A 21,829-nucleotide genomic window follows, 5' to 3' on the forward strand; every position below is an offset into this window, starting at 1 on the left:
TTATGAAACCATAACATTGGTTTAATATGTTACTGGAAAATACGCAGGGCTTTAATATAGAAATTAGCGTTATATGATTTGTTTTGTGTGTTTATATTTCTCAAAACGGTCACCATAAATTACAAGTAAACCTATGCATTAAAATATAGTACAGGTAATACCTTTTATACATATTGTTTAGAATTAATTATTCTACAACAGTGAAAAGTAATTTAAATAAAATAAACAAACAATGCACATAAACAGCTTATACAACATTTTGTTTTTCAAAATGTATCAATGATACATTTTACAACATAGATGAAAATGATGGACTTTATCTGCGGTTTGCTGCCTTCAAACAATTTATGAGTAAAAAAGTTATCTTTAAAATTTTAGTTCTGTGTGTATTTGCAATTTAATGTTTATAACTATCTTTATAATTTAAATATATTCAATGTATTGCAAGCTTTGATTTAATTTTTGTAGTGTGTATTTGTGTGTAGAAGATATTTTAATACTAGAACTAAACCACCTTATAAGAACAAATTGCGGCCCGGCATGGCTAGGTGGGTTAAGGCGTGCAACTCGTAATCTGAGGGTCGCGGGTTCGCATCCCCGTTGCAACAAACATGTTCGCCCTTTCAGCCGTAGGGACTTTATAATGTTACGGTCAATCCCACTATTCGTTGGTAAAAGAATAGTCCAAGAGTTGGCGGTGGGTGGTGATGACGAGCTGCCTTCCCTTTAGTCTTACACTGCTAAATTAGGGACGGCTAGCGCAGATAGCCCTCGTGTAGCTTTGCTAGCCAACGCTTTTATCAACGAATAGTGAGATTGACTATAATATTATAACGCCCCTACGGCTGAAATGACGAACATGTTTGATGCGACGAGGATTCGAACCCGCAACCCTGGGACTACGAGTCTAGTGCCTCAACCACCGGGCCATGGCTGGCCAGTGGAATGCTCCTGATGAAGCTGTAAAGTGAAACGTCGAGTGTCAAATTAATTAAAGAAAACTGTTAGATATACAGGTCTGTTTCTATTTACGTATAGTGCCAATATTAGATTTGGTTAATTTTAGAAGCGATAGATCATAACATGTTCGTTTACGTAAAAATATATGAATCATACATTGTGAAGTTCAGTAATGAAATTATGCTTGTCGTATTATTGCATTATGTTACAATCATCTTCAAAGTCTTTTTCGTTTTTTCAATCAAATGTCATTACATTACATTATTATGTATTGTGCAGAACGTTCTAAGCCTCTATTAGTCTACATTACGCTTACAAAATGTTGTTCAAGTAAGATAGTTAGATAGGTAACTAAAGCTAGATTGTATGTTTGAGAGTTTAGCTGTAAAAACGCATATAATGGTACTTTTTAAAAAGTGAAATTATCGCAGATTGTATTCTAGCGACAGAGTAAAGAATAATGATTTATCTGGTCAATTGTGTTTTAAAATAATTGAACAAACCTGTGTGAACTTTGAGGAATAAATGAGAAAATAATTTAAAGCTCTACAGAACTGTGGTCACTAACTCTATAACGAACATTTGTGTTTACGTTTGACTTGTTTTAATATATTATGTTCAAAAAAGTGGGCTCTTTGCTTTTTGTTTATCGTTAAAATTTATTGCTAAAACTCATCCATATATATTTTAAAATCTGAAATTAGTGACCCAGCTAGGGTTGTACAGTGATAAATGGCAGTAGAAGACGTTTATCACTATATTTCTCTCTTAATTTGTATTCTTAATTTCTCTTCCTTTATTTTCTAAAGAGAAAAGAGCGTCAAAAGAAAATAAAGGAAGAGAAATTAAGAATACACATTAAGAGAGAAATATAGAAATGAGAGATTGGAAATAGAGAGGAAGAGAGAATAAGAGCACAAAATATGAAAGAAGAGAAGTAAAGAGAGGGAAGAATGAAGGCAAAAACTAAAGATCACCAATCTCACACAACAAAAATACTAAAGAATTAAAATATGGTTAGGGCCAGTTGGACGACACTTGCCCAAATCTAATAAAAAGAAAGATAGTAGATGCTTTCTTTGAGAAGTATGAAAGATTTGGCTAAATTTAGAAGTGGGACAAAAGCAACTGAGCAATCTGTCTCAACCCCTTTCTCACAGGAAAAAAAGCCTACAGGTGTGTGTAGGCATAATGGCAGAATATGCTATGCACTTTGAAAAGTTAAAAGTGATCTTTCTGAAATGATATGAACTTACAGATAAAGGAATGTTTTACTTTCTTTTTTAATTTTAGAATTGAAAATTGACACTTAAGAAACTGCATTTTACTCTTTTTTTTTGTGGCACGTCTATGGCAATATTTCACAAGGTTGACTGACCTGACCAAGTGTGAAGATCGTTTTGAAGAATAAGCAGATCTACAAATAAACGAACAGTTGATAATCATGTATTCCACTGACATATCACTCTTCCTCAAACAAAATGCACTGAACGGCATGGATGAGATGACCAAGCTGGCAGAACAATATATCGAAGCCCATTGTGGTATTATAACTGGCAAATCCAAGAACGGCAGTTAAAGTCAAAACAAGAGGTGGCTGACCAGAAACAGGATACCATCAAAAGTTTGATTAAATTGACAGACAAGAAGAAACTGCTATCACCATGATTAAACAGTCATAATTGGTGGCCAGCTTAAGTTAACAAATAGATCAACAATGCCAGTGGTGATCAAAACATGTGCTAACATTGAGAGGTGCCAAAAAACTACCACATACCATTAGATGGTAGAAAGTGAAAGTCCTACAAGACACTGAGTGCAGCAGCGAGATACATTTTAGTTTTGATGACCAAATGATAGGCAAGATATGTCTGTGTGTACTAAATGGTGAGACAGTTCGAAAGGTTTCCACAGCAAAAATAAAGGTGGATACCTCATACTACGTGAAAAAACTTGATGCCATGGGTATGAAGACACCAACCTATAACAATATACCAGACAACAGAATTTTGAAGGAGCCATAAGAGAAATATCACTGGTAAAACATCTACATTCACTGCAAGAGTTCGGTAAAAGAAGAGCAAGCAAGACATTGAGCCACTGCAACTCTTGAATGGTGACATCCAAAATGTAGGTTTATGAGAACTAACAGAAGTTCTGAAGGAAAGAAAACGTTGAAACAGTACCTGAAAGGAAGTCGAGCACAAGATTAAGGTGAAAGGGACTTACAGAATAGGGAACTGAAAGGGAGTGCTATACCAGATCTATCATGGTAATTCTTCTGGGGAAGTTAGATCATAGTACCGACAGAATACAGGACTCAATCGATGAAATTGTCTCACAGAATTACTGTGGGAAGATATCTAGGAACAAAGAAGACGGCAGATAGAATCACCAACACTTCTATTTGCTAGTGGTCATTGGTAGATTCTGTACGTCATCTGACATCTGCCAAAGAACAACAAGGTGTCACTGAGAGTGATGCCTCTCTTATAATAGCCATTCAGAAGAGTCGCTGTGGACTTAAATGGGCAACTAGCACTTGTATCTGTCAAAAGAAATTGGTACATGCTAACAGCAGTGAACTATGTGACACAATACCCAGAAGCCATAGCACTTCTAAAGATATAAATGGAGAGAATAGCAGAAGCCTTCCTGGAGGTGCTTGGTCTGCAAATTATGGTTCCCAAAGGAAGTCTTAAGTAACAGAGGGACTCAATTTGGCGCAAGAAGTGTGCATACTCATCAGTACTAGGCAGCGTTGTTATCATCCAAATACACAATATATAATAATGTGACTGTTGAGAATTAATCGCCTGTTATATATTGTAAAGCATAGATAACAAATATATCTTTATTGCTCAATATACATACAAATTCTTCATTTCTGTAGCTCCATTCCTAAGTTTCTAAATGGTATTTTCTTCATATTCCTATGTGTTACCAAGTAGTATGCAAAACTACTAACAAGTAGCTGTCACACTTCATGGGTTAGTTTCTGCATTTCATCAAGCTTTCCCAAAACAATAACCAACATTTTCATGTAATTTGTTACCGTGACGGTAAGTGAGATGTTTGCGTTCTGATTTGTACAATTACTATAGCTGTAGTAATGAATCGTACTTCAAAATGCCGATTTTAGATATTACAATAAACTTTTTAGTAGCCTTTACTGAACTACCAAATCAGTGTCAGTAACTTATCACTGTTAACGTCTGTTTTTCTCTTAATTTCCCTTCTGAGCTGTTGGGCGTTCCTTCCATTTTTGTAACTTTTAAGCTCGTAGTTCTCGATGCTAACTAACTATTTAAGTGTTTTTCACCTACTGCTTAATCTAATTTCGTAATACAGGCGTCCTCTTAAAGGCCCAGCATGGTCAAGTGGTTAGGGCTCTCGGCTCGTATTCTGAGGGTCAATGATTCGAATTTCCGTCACACCAAACTTGTTCCTCCTTTCAGTCTTGGGAAATTATAAAGAACGGTAAATCCCACTATTCGTTGTTAAAAGAGAAATCCAAGAGTTAGTTATCAGTGGTGATGACTAGCTGCCTTCTCTCTAGTCTTGGCCCAGAAGGGCCAGGTGTTAAAGCACTCGATTCATAATTTGAGGGTCGCAGGTTCAAATCCTCGTCGTACCAAAAATGATCTCCCTTTTAGCCATGGGGTGTTATAAAGTGACGGCCAATCCCACTATTCATTGGTAAAAGAGTAGCCCAAGAGTTGGCGGTAGATTGTGATGATTAGCTACCTTCTCTCTAGTCTTACACTGCTAAATTAGGGACGACTAGCACAGATAGCCTTCGTATGGCTTTGCGCGAAATTCAAAAACAAACAAAAAACAAACTCTATAATCTTACAACGCTAAATTAGAGATGGATAGCACAGATAGCCTTCGTGTAGTTTTACGCAAAAATTCGAAACAAACAATTGACGTCGTAATGATATGATGTTATGTGAGTGACAAAAAGTGCCATCAAAAGTGCCGAAATTTAAGAGCTATTTACACTTATATTGCAGACAAAATTAAAAGAAAATGGTAATTACCTGTGAGAAGAGAAAGTGTTATAGGAGAAAAAGTTTAACTCACGAAATCGAGCGTGGCCGACCGACATTTGGCTTCTTGATAACGAGAAATCTATTTGAAATAAAAATGTATCACAGAATGGCTGGTGTGGGTATTAACACTTATTGATGAGGAGAGAACAACGTTTCGACCTTCCTGTGTCATCTTCAGGTTAAGAAAGGCTCCTGTATCTTTGAAATGCAACATTAGTTCTTATGCTATGGGCAATTAACACATTATTTATTGGGTTTTATTAATTCTCTGTCCACTCTTCCTTGTAAAACCGATACATTGAACAATATAAAAAATAATGCAAATATAAAAATCGATTATTCATAAAATTTTTAATATATTTCAGAAAAGCACGTTACATAAAAAAAAAAAAAAGGTTAGGTTATGCATAATATTGTTTCGTTGTACTGGCGCTTTGGTGCGTTTGATTTGTGTAATATAGCTTAGCTCAGCAAAAATAGGCTTAAACTTAATTTAACCGAGATATGATTATATTTCAAATAGTGATACTAAGTGGTCTGGAAAACATTCTCTTGTTACTGAATCATAATATTTAATCATTATGGATAATCAAATCACTGATTCTGGTGTGGAAACTGGGAGTGACAGTAACGAAAGTGTTTCTATGTCAGTAGAATCTCCCGAAAGAGGGGAAAACGACCTTGTAATTTTGGATTTTATTTAAAATTTTAAAGTTTAAGTTCGAATAAATTATCTTTCTCAGTTTTCGACTTTTATTTGTATTTATTCATTTAATAATTATTAATGGTAATATTCATTATTGCTTAACAGTATTGTATTAATATTCAAATCTGTTATGTAAATAGGCCAACTGATTCTAATAGTAATAAGCTTAACACTAAAGTAATTATAATTAGCATACTGAAGACGAATAGTGAATTATTCGAAAGCGCTCTAGTTTCTGGGGTATCGTTTGAAAACCATTGTAATAGTAATACTATTGGGAGAAAGAGGTGTATTTAGTTTCTCACCCTTTAAGGGGGCTTCTAGGCCTACATCTCAGTGATGACGACGATAATACTATTAATACCGCATAGTAATAGTACTTATTTTGATATATGGAACAACAGTATTCTAGTTCTAACAGTATTCACGTTATGCAAGATTACATTTTTTGAAAAATTTACTTTGTGACAGTAGCTCAAACCGTCAGCTAATGTTTCAATGTTCTTAAAGTAAGGCATACTATATTATTTACTTATTGTTACTTTTATTGACAGTATTTTTTATATTATTTAATATATTGAATGTGATTACTCTCCTCACATTAATGAACACATTAATTTTTAATTTAGGTTTTTTTTATTATTATAATTTATTTTGTAGCGATTGTTTTGCTTGCTTAACTGAATATATATATTTAGGACTGATCCAATTTTCCTAAGATTGCCACACTTCCTCAGATATTATTAAGATTACAAAAATATCGTTAACAGTGAAGATACTCCACTGGTGAAACAACTTATTTAAATAGCTGTACTGATTATCTGGTTGATTTTGAGCTTCATTTTAAGGACATGACTTGATTTTAGTGAAGGTAAATAAAGTATTTCAAGTGGTTTTTATTGGTTGCATGAATTTGGAACTTTTTGAATAAATGGTAGAGATTTATCTTAGGTAATTGGAGGATGCTTGACCAAACTGACCTTTTTCCTTGTGTTTCTTTGCTTTGGGATCTAAACTGATAACTCCTTTAATATGAAATACAAAAAAATTAAGTCTTCCAAATTAACTGTGTTAGCATTAAACAAAAATAAGTTAAGTATAAATATTTATTTTGTTTGATTGAAATAATAGACTAACATACCATAATTCCAATATGATATTAACTCAATCTTCTTTATGTCCTTAAGCATTGCAAAAAAAGCATAATGTTCAGCACATTATTCTACATATCCCACAATATTGTGTCACTTTTGAACACATGTAGTATGTGACCACCAATAGTATTGAACCAACTATTGGTGCTGTTAGTTCCTTCTGATTCTCCTGCTAAATCCTTAAGTTTTTGATTGACATGGCATTGTGTAGATGTGTTTTTGTATCTGACTCTTGTTTATGATTCTAATTCTTTGACATTTTAATACTGTTTTCAACAGTTCTTTTATTTTAGTGTGTTTGCATTCAGTTGTTTCAAATTTATTTTGCTTTTATTTATTGTTACCAAATTATGTGATAGCATAGAATGACTATAAGATTCAATGTATTGACAATGCAAATTCCCATTATGGTAGACAACACTTTGGTACAGTTATCCAGGTATCAGGTTCGACTTTATCTGCTGAGGAAGTACATGCTTTAAGTCGCAAGGATCGAGGTTCCTACGTTTAACTAGAGATTTGTTCTCATTTTTGACCTGACAATGATACTGATGGTGAAAACAAGCAAAGAGAAGAAAATTGGATTCACTATTTTGAGCACCTTCATACTTTGGTCTGTTACACTCTACTCCTCTACAGGATATCTCACCTTCCACACTTTTTTTTTTTTATTACACCTGGTTAATCACTTATGTGATGTGGTATGTTAATTATTTTTGTCTCCTAGCTTGCAGGTGTCATTGATCAGATATTTGTGCTACTGTTAATGTTTTCAGAATCTCTTGCCATTCCTCTTATCCTATATTCTGACTGGTCCTTCCTATCTAAGACTTCTGTTGCCTGTGAGGGCTATTTAATTGTCACCCATTTCTTTACCTTTCATCTCCCTTCTGAACTCCCATTCCAATCCTAATCAGCTTCCTGAGGTTGACCTTCCTAACCTTTTATTCCCTGGAACGTTTCTAACGAATTGGGTTTATCAACTCCATTTTCTTGTGTTTTCAGACTTATTCATTGAGGGTCAGCATCTTTTCAACATTTCTTCTTGTCAAAATTTGTCAAATCACCATGTCTTGGGCTACTCCTCTTTGCCATTCAATGGATGAAATTATTAAAGCCAGAATGTGGACTACTACCTATTTCTTTGTTGCTTGTTTTCTACGCTAACTGGCTATATCTTTCACAGGTGGATATTTTTTCCGCACCTTAGCGATTCAACACAGGTTCATTTATCTTTGACTTGGATTTTTATTTTCACAACATTAATGTTTTCATTTTAGGAACCATCTTTTATTGCACAAATAGGATCCCACTCTGTGGCAAGTGTTGCCTGGTCAGATGTGCTTTTATTCACACTTATGCTATATACTGGGAGAGTCATAATGCTTACTGTAGAGATGGGTGATCTGCAAGATAACTAGTAGTATGTGTTTAACTCAATGCTGGACTATCATGAGTAAATCAAAAGGGGATCTATGTCCATCCATTCCAATCCTTTGATTTTGAAAATTGGGGATGGCTTGCTTTTAAAAAATAAGGAATTGTAGACACCTATAACATTTTTCTAGTGTGAAATTCCTCCAGACTCTCCACTGTATTTACTTATCCCCTTTTTTTACAAGTGGAGCACAAAAATATTTACCACTTACCAGTTCCTAGTCACTGGAATGGTGGATCAAGGAGGCTTCCTCCTAAGTGTGAAGTATAAATTTACCTTGCAACTTAACCACACATTTATCCACTCAGTGAGAAGAGGGCAAAGCTAGATTTCCTTCCCTTAATGCTTATTCCCAGGTAAACCAAATGTCATTTGGAGCAGGACCATCCTGTGTGGGATCCTCTTCATAATATCAGGTTCAGGATGACACCATCCTACTCCAATGGTTTAATGCAGTAGATGCCTCCCCTTCTTTTTAATTCCAGTCATAGGAGGTTTATTTCCCTGCTTTTGTGGTTGAGTTTGGGGATTTCATCTGCCTTGCAATACCAGTAAGAGGTGGTACGTGCACTGTTCCTGCAGTTGAACAAATGTTCCACATCCTCTCTGTAATTTTGGGTGCAGATTGACTAAGTTATAACTGCTACTGTTAACAGTTTAGCTTATGGCACCATTTTTAAATTCCTTTCTCCATTTTGTACTGTGTTACATTCAAAAGTTGATTGAACCACTTTATTACCATTGTGTTTTAATGAAACTATTATTATCAATATTTTATAATTCAAAGTTTTACATTATTTAAGTTTAACTCCTTTTTTTGAAAAAGAAACATCTTAAACAAGAATTAAAAATGACAATTTTAGTGTCACGTTATCTGCTTGCTGTTACAGTGTTTCTTCTCTAAAAGCTGTGTTTTTGGAATTTAGTTGCTATTTTCCATTGTTTAAAGTCCTCAATACACATTTTTTATTACTTTTTGTAGCTCATTGAAAGAATTTCTGCTATAAAAAAAACCTTTGTAAATATCTCCTTAGTTTAAGCAGTCCCAAAGGATGAATAAAAATTTCATTGTGGCCCCTAGTGTTTTTCTCCAATTTTATTCATGCATAGGGCTGTGCTAAATAGAATATGAATCTAGAATAGTTATGGATTCTTTTGAAAGTCTGGAACTATTTTTGCATTCTCTGAACTATTTCTAGGATTTTGATAGCAGATTCAGCATTTCTTCATGTTTTTTTTCAGGAATGAAGTACTGCAATTTGCAAAGCATGTTACAAATTTAATGCCATTTTGTTTTTCTTCTCTTGCTTATAATTGAACCAATCATTGTGCATGTTTAGACTCAGATGAGGCTAAAGGCAGTTCATGGAATGCTATAAAGTAGTTGTTGGATCATTAACTGGCACTTGTTGTTGTGAAAGTAAATATACACTGGTGCCTCAATTATCTGTACTGGTCTGGAAAGAAAACAGTTGCAGATAACAAATAAATACTAGTGTATTTCACTAGACAGCCCACTGTCTAATTCTTTTGATTTTTCAATATATTTAAATTCATTGTTTTCGGTTACAGTCTTTATTACTGTTGTTTAATCTCATTATGATGAAAAATTATAAAAATGATCATAATCATAAGAGCCAAAGTTTTTGAGTTACACAAGCTCATTTTTCCTTTTTCATCTATAATAATTTCTCTTTTGGTTGTACGTTCCCATTTTAGTTGAATTTAATAGCTAATGTAGGGGTAAATATCTTCTAAATTTTCACATTTTCTGCTAGAAGTGTATTTGCACCCTATCTGCATGCATGAAAAATAAGTCAAAATTAGCACAAATTGATGCTTGGGAATTATTATGAAAAAGCATTTGTTAAAATGGAGGAAAGAGGACAACACACAACTGAGGAGCACCTCAACAAAACCTGAACATGCATCTGTGGTAAAAGGATACCCTCTGTGCAGCAAAGAACAGTGGATGATAACTGAAGTTGAGTGAAATTTTAATGTGTATTTTTTTACTTTGGTTTTAATCACTAATAAAATAAGGTTAACCAAGTAACAAATACTTTGTATTCCTGTCATAACAGCCAAAATTGAATGAGGCAAGTTTAGGCTTGAACTGGTCAATAATTGAGACACTAGTGTAGCTTTCATTTCCTGGTACAAACAGTATTGAAATTAGATTAGGCACACCTGGCTCCTGCATCTTTAGGCTAGCTCCAAGATCTGAAAGTATTTGTTGAGGCCTGGTTTAGTCAGCTATGTCCACTTTCAAAGTCAAAACTTTATTACTTGGGAAATTTTATGTTGAATGGCATGCTTATAACCAACAGAAAGAGCAGATTTCACTAATGAAGGTCATTAGTATATTGAGACACCTTTACTTATACATATGTTTTTCAAACAGCATGAAATGAATTATGTTATTAAGACTGATGTCTATAGTGCTTGGCAGTTTTATCCTGCTTTATATGTAATAGTTTCATAGACAGTTATATTGCATTTAGATTTTACTATTATATGTTAATTGTGTATTGCATGTGTTTTAAGATTCATATTTGAAAAGTTTAAAGATTATGAGTTTACTCATTGATCTCGTATTTTGTCAAGACATGTAAATACAGTATGTATGCAAAACTTCTCACCCAATAGTATGTGTCTCATGTGAACAGTAAGTAATAAAGGCCTGTAAGCCATTTTGACAAGGAATTTGAAAGGAAACTTAAAAATAAGCCATGAGCGAAAAGATAAAGATGTGAAATTACATATATATGAGATGAAGAAAACTACAAGTGAATTTCTATAAGGAGTTGAAAGGTATATACATAATTCCATTTATTCATTTTAAACATGTCATTGCACTACTTGTTGATGATAAAAGACAGTAATATAATAGAAAAAATAGAAAACAAAATGTAAACAATTATCTTAAAACTTGATATTCATTTATGAGGTTGTAGAGATTATAGGAATAAAAAGTGAAAACTAAGATAATAAATGAAAATCAGCTTGCAGGTAAACTATTCAGAATGTGAGTGCAAATAACTAAATGAAAAAGTGAAATTTTATTAGAAATAAGAGAACAACTCAAAATTAATATATTATTTTTCTAAAACTACGTACGCCAGGTGGTTAAGGCGCTCAATTCTTAATCTGAGGGTCACAGTTTCAAATCCTTGTTACACCAAATATGCTCACCCTTTTAGCTGTGGGGGCATTATAATGTAACAGTCAATCCAACTATTCATTGGCAAGAGAGTAGTCCAAGAGTTGACAGTTGGTGGTGATGACTAGCTGTTTTTCCTCTAGTCTTTACACTGCTAAATTAGGGACGGCTAGCACAGGCAGTCCTTGTGTATAGCTTTATGTGAAATTAAAAACAAACTAACTAACTAAAAGTACTTACTTTTATTAACATTCTTGTCGAACGTACAACAATTTCACCCACTAGTTTTATTTTTGTACTGGAATCTGATGTGAGTAATGTTATATACTAAGAATATTAGTAGCTGACAGCTGAGAGGGTTGATACCAATTACAGGTATTTCCCTGTTCTTAAGGATTAGTTGAAGGAACAAGGTGATCCTGTGATGAGGGATTCAGTTTGTTGTACTTCTTGCTCAGATGGTGGTTTTGGGAATTTGTCTGATTTTTGGCCAAATGCTAATTTCCTCTTTGTAATTCTGGTTGCTTGAAGAATGACACATACTTTACTTACAGTTGAGGTTGGTCCACATGCCCCAGCCACAGTGTTTATGTTACTCTCAATTTGGATTTATCTGGGTGATCCTCAACCTCCTAATAACAAAGATGGGTTGTGGAATCTAATCTGTCTGGTTGTGGTTGAGTAAATATCTAACCATAGCTAGATGTTTTCTCCATCCATATATTTCAGTAAACTATCCCATGACTTACTGTTTTTCTTCATGTGGGTATTGAGTTTGCTTCAAGATATTTTTTGTTTCATAGATTGGCTTTTTACCTGTGGAATCTGGCTGCTTTTCAATCTGTTTAGTGTGATGGAGGATGACTCAAATTTATGCCATTTTTCCTACCAGTGTTAGGCTCATTTCCTTTCTGCAGGGCAAAGAACATACCTGTTATAGAAGTGGCAATGTGCCTATATATATGTGATTTATTTTTGTTTTTAGAAACCCAAGCTATTTCAAGCCAGTTACTTTCTGCTTGGTTTCACTTTTAGGTCCCTCTGTTCTTTTATTGTTGGATTTTAGCATTATATGAGTCAAAGTAAGACTGTATCAGAATATAACATTTTTGTACATTGACAGTATATTTCTCAGAGGTATTTACACCATCTCACACACTTCCCACTTTCAGTGTTATCCATTGTAGATCTAGCCAATTCTTGAAAATAAGGATTAAACAGGAGAACCAAAGGAACTAGCTGTGCTGGTATAGGTGACACAGTACTATTGATGGAGGGTGATCACATGCTATTACATGTTCAAAAGTGGTGTCAAATTTGTGGAATATATGGACTTGTGTCAATATGTCTTAGCAATGCTTGGGGGTCAGAAAGAAGATCGAGACAGCTTTATGTGAGAGGTGTAAGTACTTATCGAAAATACATTTTAAGTTAAGTTACTGGTGTCCATGATATTACTTTGTAAGATAAAACAATTGTAAATATGTGAAACATGTATTGGTATTGTAGGAAACAGGAAAAGAACATGTTGGTGGTACAGAACCCCCTTCTGGTCTTTCTTTTCTTAATGTACAGCCACTTACACAGCAGCTTGGTTACAATGTTGACTATCAGCAAAACATACATCTGAGTAAGATTCGTCCAGCAGTTTTGCAGAGGAAGAATGAAACTCGATGGAAACGTATTACAGGTGTTTATCCAAAAGTGAGAAATGTGATTGGTACGTAGCAGACTTAAGGTGATTGGTGTGTATTAGATTTTCTTGTGACAGTACTTCACCTCTGCTTATAAAATAAGTGTATCCCTTGCTCATTTCCCAAAAGATTTGCATGCTGCTAACCTTGATCTGACTCTAAGTATCATGTGTTAAAAGTGAATTGCACTAGTGCATGATGATATTTTCATGTGATGACAGTTCTCCACCAATGGGAGGGTGATACAACCTCCTTGTGCATTAACTTTCTTTTCATTTTCTTTGTAGTGTCGTGTTCAGACAAGCTTTAACTTTATTAATTAATTATATGACATTTGCAATAGTTTATGGAAAGTGATTTTCATTCACATGTTTTTTTTTCCCTAAAGAATACAAAGAAAAAAATCATACTTATTCAGTGTGAATTCTCAAGTGATGGTAATTTCTGCTTTATCCTGCTAACGTCAGATGTATCTGTTGTGACCACTGGAGGCTCATTGTTTATGGAGGACTTGACAACCAATGCTCAATAGGTTATGGGTTTCCTCATACATACAGGACTTCCTTCTCCTGTCCATTCAGTTGAAATTTTTTCTCTTCAGTTTGAATATGACAAGGGTGATGATGTCTTGACCAACTATTTCCCTTGCCAGATTTCTTCTAGGTGTTGCTTTGTCAGTGCAAGAAAATCCTCATCAATCTAATGTCTTCCTCTATATGATGTTGCAAATATGTTTTGTTTTTTTTCCATTGTATCAAGATTCCTCCTGTTCTTTACTACACAAAACACTCAAAGTTACTTTGTCTTCTCTCCTTCTAATAAAATTATTCTCCATGTGGGCTACTTTCTTAAACAACTGTACCCATGTACTCACATCCCTCGTTCTCCTTGTCTTCTTGACCCCTTTGTCCTGTCTTACAGTCATCCTTTATTCTTGTTCCTTGATACCCAGTTTTGGAAATCTTTTATCTGTTTAGGGGATAGATTGGGGTCAAAGTTCCATTATTACATGGATGATGAGCTTATACTCATCTCTTTTTGTTAAGCCTCTTACACTTCCATTCTTCTGCAGGAGGCTGCTTGGTTGTGATGGCTAGTCACTGATGCTTATGTGTTCTGGTATGCTGTTCAATCCTTGTCTCCATTTGGTCTCAGCCTTCTCATCTTTGCCCACATGTAATGAAATGTATTATTATCAAGATATGTGTTTTCACCCTGCTCACAAAGTTCTTTCACTTTCAGACTCTTGGTTTGCTAGAACCACTCATTATTTTAGGCTAAGCGTACATGTACTTTCCTCAAAAGTCATTACAAGACCAGTGAAGCCTTTCTAAGAATCTATTTTCCTCAACAGTGCATCTCCTGTTCCCTATTTTCAAGGACTTTTCTTGTCGGCTTAACTGTGTCAATACTATGATGGGCATACCCTTTCCACCCCTCCAACTAGATCTCCAGCTTTTCACTTATGCTTATCTGTTGGGTTTCGGTGTGTTTTTGAACAACATGACTTCAGACATAGCAGCTCTAGAGAAGCATCTAATCCACTCAACATACTCAAACATCTTACACTTCTTTAGGTATGATTCCATTTTCTTATATGAAATACTACAGATTGCCTGTTCCAGGACTCTTTGATTATGTGCTTTCTATCTGCTCTTTCCCATCAGGTATGTTTCATGTTTTGTTATGTGCTGGTGGCTTTGAACCTGGTAGAAGATTGCCTCTCTTGGCCAGACTTGATTAGACCCACATAGAAGTCTCTTTATTCATGTGTTTTTCATCAAGTTTCCTTCATTGATACATTTACCACTTCCTTCAGTGCCAATTGTCCACTTTTCTGTTCTCCAATTCCTTCTTATTAAGTCCTGGAGGTCAGTGCTCTCAGCCAGGATTGATCTTCTTTTTTATACATGCCTATCTTTCTCTTTATCTCCTTTTTCCTGGCCTTGCCTTGATCTGTAACTACCTGTCAGGTGTTGAATTCCTCTGCTTCATCAATTGGTATCAAGCCCATTTTCAAGCATCCCGTTCTTCCTCTTTCTTCCTTTAACCTTGCAGTCAGGGGTGTTGTCCCTTCATCTTTACATATGGAATTTGTCCACATCATCACCCAAAAGGCTGAACTCTCTAATTTTGTACACTTCTTGCCCTATTCCTGTCATTTTTTAAATTTATCTGTCTATCAATGGATGTGGGTAGTTTTTCTTTGTTGGTCTGTCTGCCACTTTTTATCTCTAGGCCATCCTACTGTGGTTTTCCTTTCTACCTTTTTTGTGTGTAGTTGTTGGTTATGCATGTTTTTTCATTATTCTCTCCCCTCATTGTGGATTCCTGTACATGGTGAGGGGACATTCCAGGGAAGGTTGTGTTCTATCAGTTTACCTCTTCTGGGATCAAAACATCTACCAACATGTTTTCCATGTATGGTGACCCATGAAGGGGAGGAGAGGATCCTGGTGGTTAATGGGTCCAACCCTAACACACCCCTCTGGCCTTGAATTTCTATATACAGGCAGCCTTGAGGTGGCCTCCCTAGGGTCAGTCAGCTGGTCCACTTGGGCTAGAGTCAACCAAGCACCAGTGTTGGATTTTCTCAACAGTTGATGTGGACATTGTATCTGATGGTGGTGTTTGGGTATAGTGCTCATGTAACTCCAACATTGCTGCAGTGTCCTTGTTTGGTATTACAGTTCATTTCCTCATAGGGCTCCATGGTGGGTTGAGTCAGTGGGCTCCAAAAAATCCTTTTTTATTATGGATCTTCCAAATAAAAACTTAAATGAAACAGTGAAAAACAGTCCATAGGTAAACAACCATGTCTTGAAGATTTTGAGCAGCAATCTTCAACATCTGTAACACCTGTATCTCATTTTCTTACACTATATTCTCTTTCAGACAAACCTTTAGGTCAGATGTCTCCCTTTTTCATTTAGAAGGGAATCGAGGGACCTGCTGGCTCTCCAAAGTCAGTCAAAAAGATTTGTTCTGGTGACATATTGGTGGAAACATCCACATCTCAACACAGTGAACTCCTTTTACATTCAAAGGCGATTGGAGATATATCTATTGAGGTTACGCCTCATGCTACTTTGAATTCGTCATGAGGAATTATTGTTGAGAGGGATTTGAAGAACATCCCTGAGTCAGAGATTCTCACTAGTTTCTCCACCCAAAGAGTTTCTGCAGTGAGGCATATCTCCACTCTCAAAGATGGAATTATGATGCTGAACAATGTCCTCATTTTAACATTTACTTCACCACATCCACTTGCCACCATCATGGCAGGTTATTTTAATTGCAAGATACAACCATACATTCCAAACCCTCTCAGTTGTTTTGATTGTCAGCAGTTTGGTTACTCAAAGACATCATGTCGTGGTTTCTTGATGTGTGTTCATTGTGGTGGCAAGGACCACGATGCCTGTGAGTGTGAAATAGACCCTCATTGCATTAATTGCAATGGCTCTTGCCCATCCTACTTTTGTTCTTGTCCTAAATGGTTGGAAGAAAAAGAGGTGCAGTATTTGAAGACGATTCATAACATTACTTATCCTGAGGCTCGACAGTTGCTGTCCACCACTTCACGTCGGACATATGCTGCTGCACTTTCTTCCACTACTACAGTGGGTGTGCAGACGAATCTTTCTCTGTCTCCAAAAGAAACATTCTCAAACCATATGAGTCTTTTGATCTCCATGGTTAAAAAAGTTAATGAATCAACATCAACATCCATTTCTGTCCCTAACATTCATGCCAGAAAACCCCAAGATCCACTTCCTTTGGTTTTGGGTATGGGCATTTCCTTGGGTACATTTTCTCCCACCCTAAGATGCAAAACGATCATTTGTTTTCGTTCTCAGTCACTGGAGTCCTCTTCCAACAACATAGACCTGCCCATTTGACCCAGGGCAAGATCCATGGAGGTAAACCCTTCAGACAACAAAAGACAACAAAGAAAAAAGACATGGTCATAAACAGAAGGGTTATCCACCCAATTTGCCTACAAATAAATAAAAATGGCCACCTTGATACAATGGAACTGTTGAGGTTTACATTCTAATCAGGATGACATCAAAGCACTGATTGCTTCCTACCATCCTGTATGTCCCTCCTTACAGGAAACATTTCTCACATCTGCTGATACAGTCACTTTTAGGCAGTTTTATTTGTACAGAAATGACAGGCTGTGTGATGGATGAGTGCATGGAGGGGTTACTGTTGGTTGATCAACATGTGCCTACCCTGTTTTTGCCACTCAACACATCCTTGAAGGATATAGCCATCCATGTTTCCTTGGGTTGTACCATCACTGTTTGTTCTCTCTACCTGTTGTCTAGAGAGACTTATGATCAGTCAGCCCTTGATACTTTCATTGAACAGTTGCCATCTCCCTTTTTAATCCTAAGGGACTTTATTGGACATCATTTCCTATGGGGAAGTGCTGATATTGATGGGAGGGATCACCTCGTAGAGTGTATGCTCTCAGATCATAACCTTTCTCTTTTCAATACTGGTTCTTCTAACTTATTTTCATGCACCTAGTCAGTCCTTTACTGCTATTGATCTTTCAATTTGCTCCCCTTCACTATTCTCCCGTTTTTCATGGAGGGTTGACAATAATCCACAAGGCAGTGATCATTTTCCTATAATTTTGAGAGAATTTGGTCACTGTCGATGCCACCCAACCCGAGTGTTCCAGTGGAAGCTGGATTATGTAAACTGGCACTCTCACTGCTCTTGCAGAACTTGAATCTGCATTGTCTGTAAATCATCAATGGATGACTGTGTGGCAGCAGTAACTGACTGTATTATACAAGCAGCTGCTCAATGTATTCCTAAAACCTCGACACGTTTCCACAATATCCTTGTCCATGGTTGAATCCTGCATGCCACATGGCATGGAAAGCTCAAAAACAGGCTTGGGATACTTTTTGTTGGATCCCACACTTTCGAACCACATCACTTTCCAGCAGGCCCATACACATGCTTGGTGGGTAAGACATCAAAGTGAAAAAGAATCTTGGATTAAGTTCACAACCAGCATATCTTCTATCACCAGTTCCAAAATCATATGGAACAAGATTCGAAAGGTCAGTAAGTAATATAATTCTGTCCCTCTCATGATCTTGTTTTCTTATGGCCAGGAAGTAGTTGATATCTGGAGCATCGCCAATACTATAGGTGAAAGATTTTGCCAGGTATCTATCACTTCTGCTTCGTCCTCCACCTTCTTAACCCACAAGACTAGAGCAGAACAATCACCTCTTTCCTTTCTAGCTTTCTAAGATTTTCACATCTTGTGTCAATCATCAAACTAGAAGTATATTGAGCAGCAACTATAGACTGCCCTTAATCATTTACTGAAGTGAACTAAAGCAAAAGGTTTTAACTTATCTCTTTCTAAAACTTTGCATACACTTTTGTCACCAACAGGGTATTCACCCTTATCCTGAGTTCTGTATTAGTGAAGTTGTGCTTCCTGTGGTCCCTGAGACAAATTTCTTGGGGCTTATCTTTGTTCATAAGGTGACCTTTATACCATAAATCAAGCAGCTATCAGTCAAATGTTCAAGAGCACTGAACATCCTCTGTGTCCTCTCTTCCACCACTCGGGGAATGGATTGATATTCTTTGTTAAAGATATTTCATGCTCTTATTCAATCGAAATTAGACTATGGGTCACTGGTCTATGGCTCTGCTAGGACCTCAGCGTTGAAGATGCTAGACCTCATTCATTATCAGGGACTTTGGCTCTGCACCAGGTCTTTTTGCACTTTCCCAGTTCAGAGCTTATACACATGAACCTCCTCTACACCTCCACCATTTGCAACTGTCTTTATTGTATGCTTTAAAACTTTAATCCTTATCATAGCATCCCACTTGGGATTGTGTTTTTCTTCCTCAGTGGGCCGTACTTTTTCAGAATAGACAGTATGCCATTTCTCCTTTTGACCTTCATATCCAAGTGCAGTTGGATGAATTGGGTCTGTCCTTGGATGACATTGCTGTATCCACTGGTCAGCCCATCTCATCATGGTTTATTACAATCCCCAGTATGGCCTTTCTTTAAGTCATCTGGGAAAAGCAGATACTCCCAATTGGAAATACTGTCTGTTATATGGTGAACATCTTTTGAACCATCCTTCTTTTGCTATTTATACAGATGGTTCAAAATCAGTTGGCTTTGTGGGCTCTGCCATGGTTTGTTGTGGTTTGCTGGTTGTGTGCAGAATCCCCTCTACAGTTTCTGTGTTCACTGTTGAACTGGCCCCCAGCTAGTACAGCAGTAAGTCTATGGATTTACCATGCTAAACTCAAGGGTTTGATTCACCTGGGTGGACTCAGCAGATAGCTCAATGTGGCTTTCCAATAGGAAAAACACACACACTGCTGAACTGTATATCATTTCTCTTGCCCTGAATCACTCAAATTGCACTATTTATACTGACTCGCTCAGTTCTCTACTGGCCCTGGAATCACTTCACGTTAGTTCACACCCTGTTCTTGCTGATATTCAAAACTGACTGGTCCATTTCTCTTTAACATCTACTTATATCCAATTTTTCTGGATACCAGGCCACATTGATATTTGTGGGAATGAACTCGCCAACACCTCAGCTGAATCTATCTGCCATGGCACGATTACCACTATACCTGTTCCATACATGGACTGTGGTCCTGTATTCAAGGCTCGGCTTCGTGCCAGCTGGCAGTCAACTTGGAGTGAGCAGTATGGAAACAAGCTTTTCCAGATAAAACCTTATATTGGACTTTGACTGTCTTGCTTCCGTAAAGATCAGAAAGAGGAGGTTGTTCTTTCTAGACTACTCATTGGTTACAGTTTTTTAACTTATCATTTTCTTTTATCTGGAACTGATGCACCAGTGTGTTGTATGTGTAACACTCAGGTCACAATAAGCCGTATTTTACTTTCTTGTTGAGAGTCGTAACAATGGGACCAATTTAAACGTTCTGTTCCAAGCTTTGTCCATAACATTAAACAGTGTTAAATGTTAGTTACTTTTTTTAATTTATACATTAGACCTTTTTTAATGTGATTCCCTTTTAAGAATCACAGTCCATCTAGTTCTATTTGAAACTAGAAAATGGCCATCACGTCAAATAAGTCGAAACCAGGACTGGAAATGCCAACTTCAGGTGACTAATGCTGCTGTTTGAACTTCCCCTTAATCATCCTGGTGAGTTATTATTAAAGTTTTGCTACAAGTGTTTTAAAACTTTTATTACTTTACTTTTTGAAACGGCCATAACGTCAAATAACTCAGAACCAGGACTGGAAAGGGCAGCTTCGTACAACTAACACTGATTTTTTAACTTACCTGTTAGTCATCCTGGCAAGTTATGATAATTACAACTATGCTACAGTAAGTCCTTTACAACTTGTATTACTGTAGTCTTTCTCTTACCTCTGTAAACTAGATATAAAAAATGGATTTAGTGCTATTTATGTTTTTAATTCAACAATTAAATTTTGTTTTGTTTTACCTTAATTCCCTTTTGTGAATTTTAATAACTTTAATTTTAACTTGTTACCAGATGTTTGGCACAGATAGCCTAATTGCATTGCACCATGAAATACCAAACAAACCAATCATTATTCTCTTTTCTTTTATAGGTTCTTGCCAGATAGCTAATATTACTTCCCAGGATATGTTTATTTCCCAAAATTTATATTAGGCCAGGGTAATTGAAAACTCTCAGTCAATCTACCCTCGCTCTACCAGTGCCCATTGCTGAGATTGGGTGTTCTGGTGGACCATGAGAGGTATTGTCTTGATATTAAGCATTTTATTGCCTGATCCAGGCCATACAGTTTCAGGAATTATTATTGAAAAGATGACACCAGGGAAGTGACAGCTCGTTTCTTTAGCCCCAGCTCTTCAACTTTTCAAAATAGGATTTTCTGATCTCCCTTTGCAACATCTCCAGTAAGACCTTTCTGACAAGCATCCATTGGGGATTCAGACATTTTTCTGGGTCTCTCCAATGCAAATTCTCCCCATCCCCCTTCTTCAAGTGGTTCACAGGAGATTCTTGCCATTTACCAGTTTGTAACCACTAGGTTGGTAGACCTTGGATGGCTGAATTACCTCTAAGTGAGACACAGTACAATCTGTTTCTGCTGTAACCATACTACAGTTATTAGCTTGCTGACTACTTGTATGGATGTGATCAATTGGTCATAATTAAATTCTTCTCATCCCTGTGATACTTGTACCTCTTTTGCCTTTTTCTCCCACTTGGTGAAGAACATAACCTAGTTGAATGAAGAGGCAGTTTCCCACAGATTTGTCTTTATGGAGCTTCTGTCATCAGGTGTCACATTCAAGAGCATTCCCTTCAGGGGCTTTTAGAATGTAGCTTATTTAAGTTTAATGTGTACACTGCCCTTTTCAGTGTAGAATTCTAGCTATTCTGTATTTAGAGAGGAGGTATGTAAGTGATGGTATTTATCCAATAGATGCTTGCCTTTTTACACTTTCCTGCCCATTCTCCCCACTTCTGGTGGATTCTTCTTGTCTCATCTAATAATGAAGTTATTTCAAGTGCAAGTGCTAAAGAGAAATTACTGCACAAGGAGGTTGTGTCACCCACCTGTTGGTGGAGAGTTATTATCTAATGATGATGTCATCATGCA

At 36.4% G+C, this 21,829-nt stretch overlaps 1 protein-coding gene across 4 annotated transcripts in view; it reads left to right on the forward strand.

The window, feature by feature from the left end:
- The first annotated feature begins 5,436 nt into the window (after positions 1–5,436).
- Positions 5,437–21,829, forward strand: part of LOC143244750 (ankyrin repeat domain-containing protein 54-like) — a 46,657-nt gene continuing 30,264 nt past the window's right edge. For 2 of the 4 annotated variants that reach the window (XM_076489977.1, XM_076489979.1), the window contains exons 1-2: positions 5,439–5,698; positions 12,986–13,196. In XM_076489977.1, the coding sequence (XP_076346092.1) occupies positions 5,597–5,698; positions 12,986–13,196 (313 nt within the window). In that variant the 5' untranslated portion in view covers positions 5,439–5,596. Of the gene's footprint in view, positions 5,699–12,985; positions 13,197–21,829 lie in introns of all 4 variants that reach the window. The other 2 variants (XM_076489980.1, XM_076489978.1) reach the window with 2 other exon arrangements.

Source organism: Tachypleus tridentatus, chromosome 2, assembly GCF_004210375.1.
Source record: "Tachypleus tridentatus isolate NWPU-2018 chromosome 2, ASM421037v1, whole genome shotgun sequence".
NCBI classification, from domain to species: domain Eukaryota; kingdom Metazoa; phylum Arthropoda; class Merostomata; order Xiphosura; family Limulidae; genus Tachypleus; species Tachypleus tridentatus.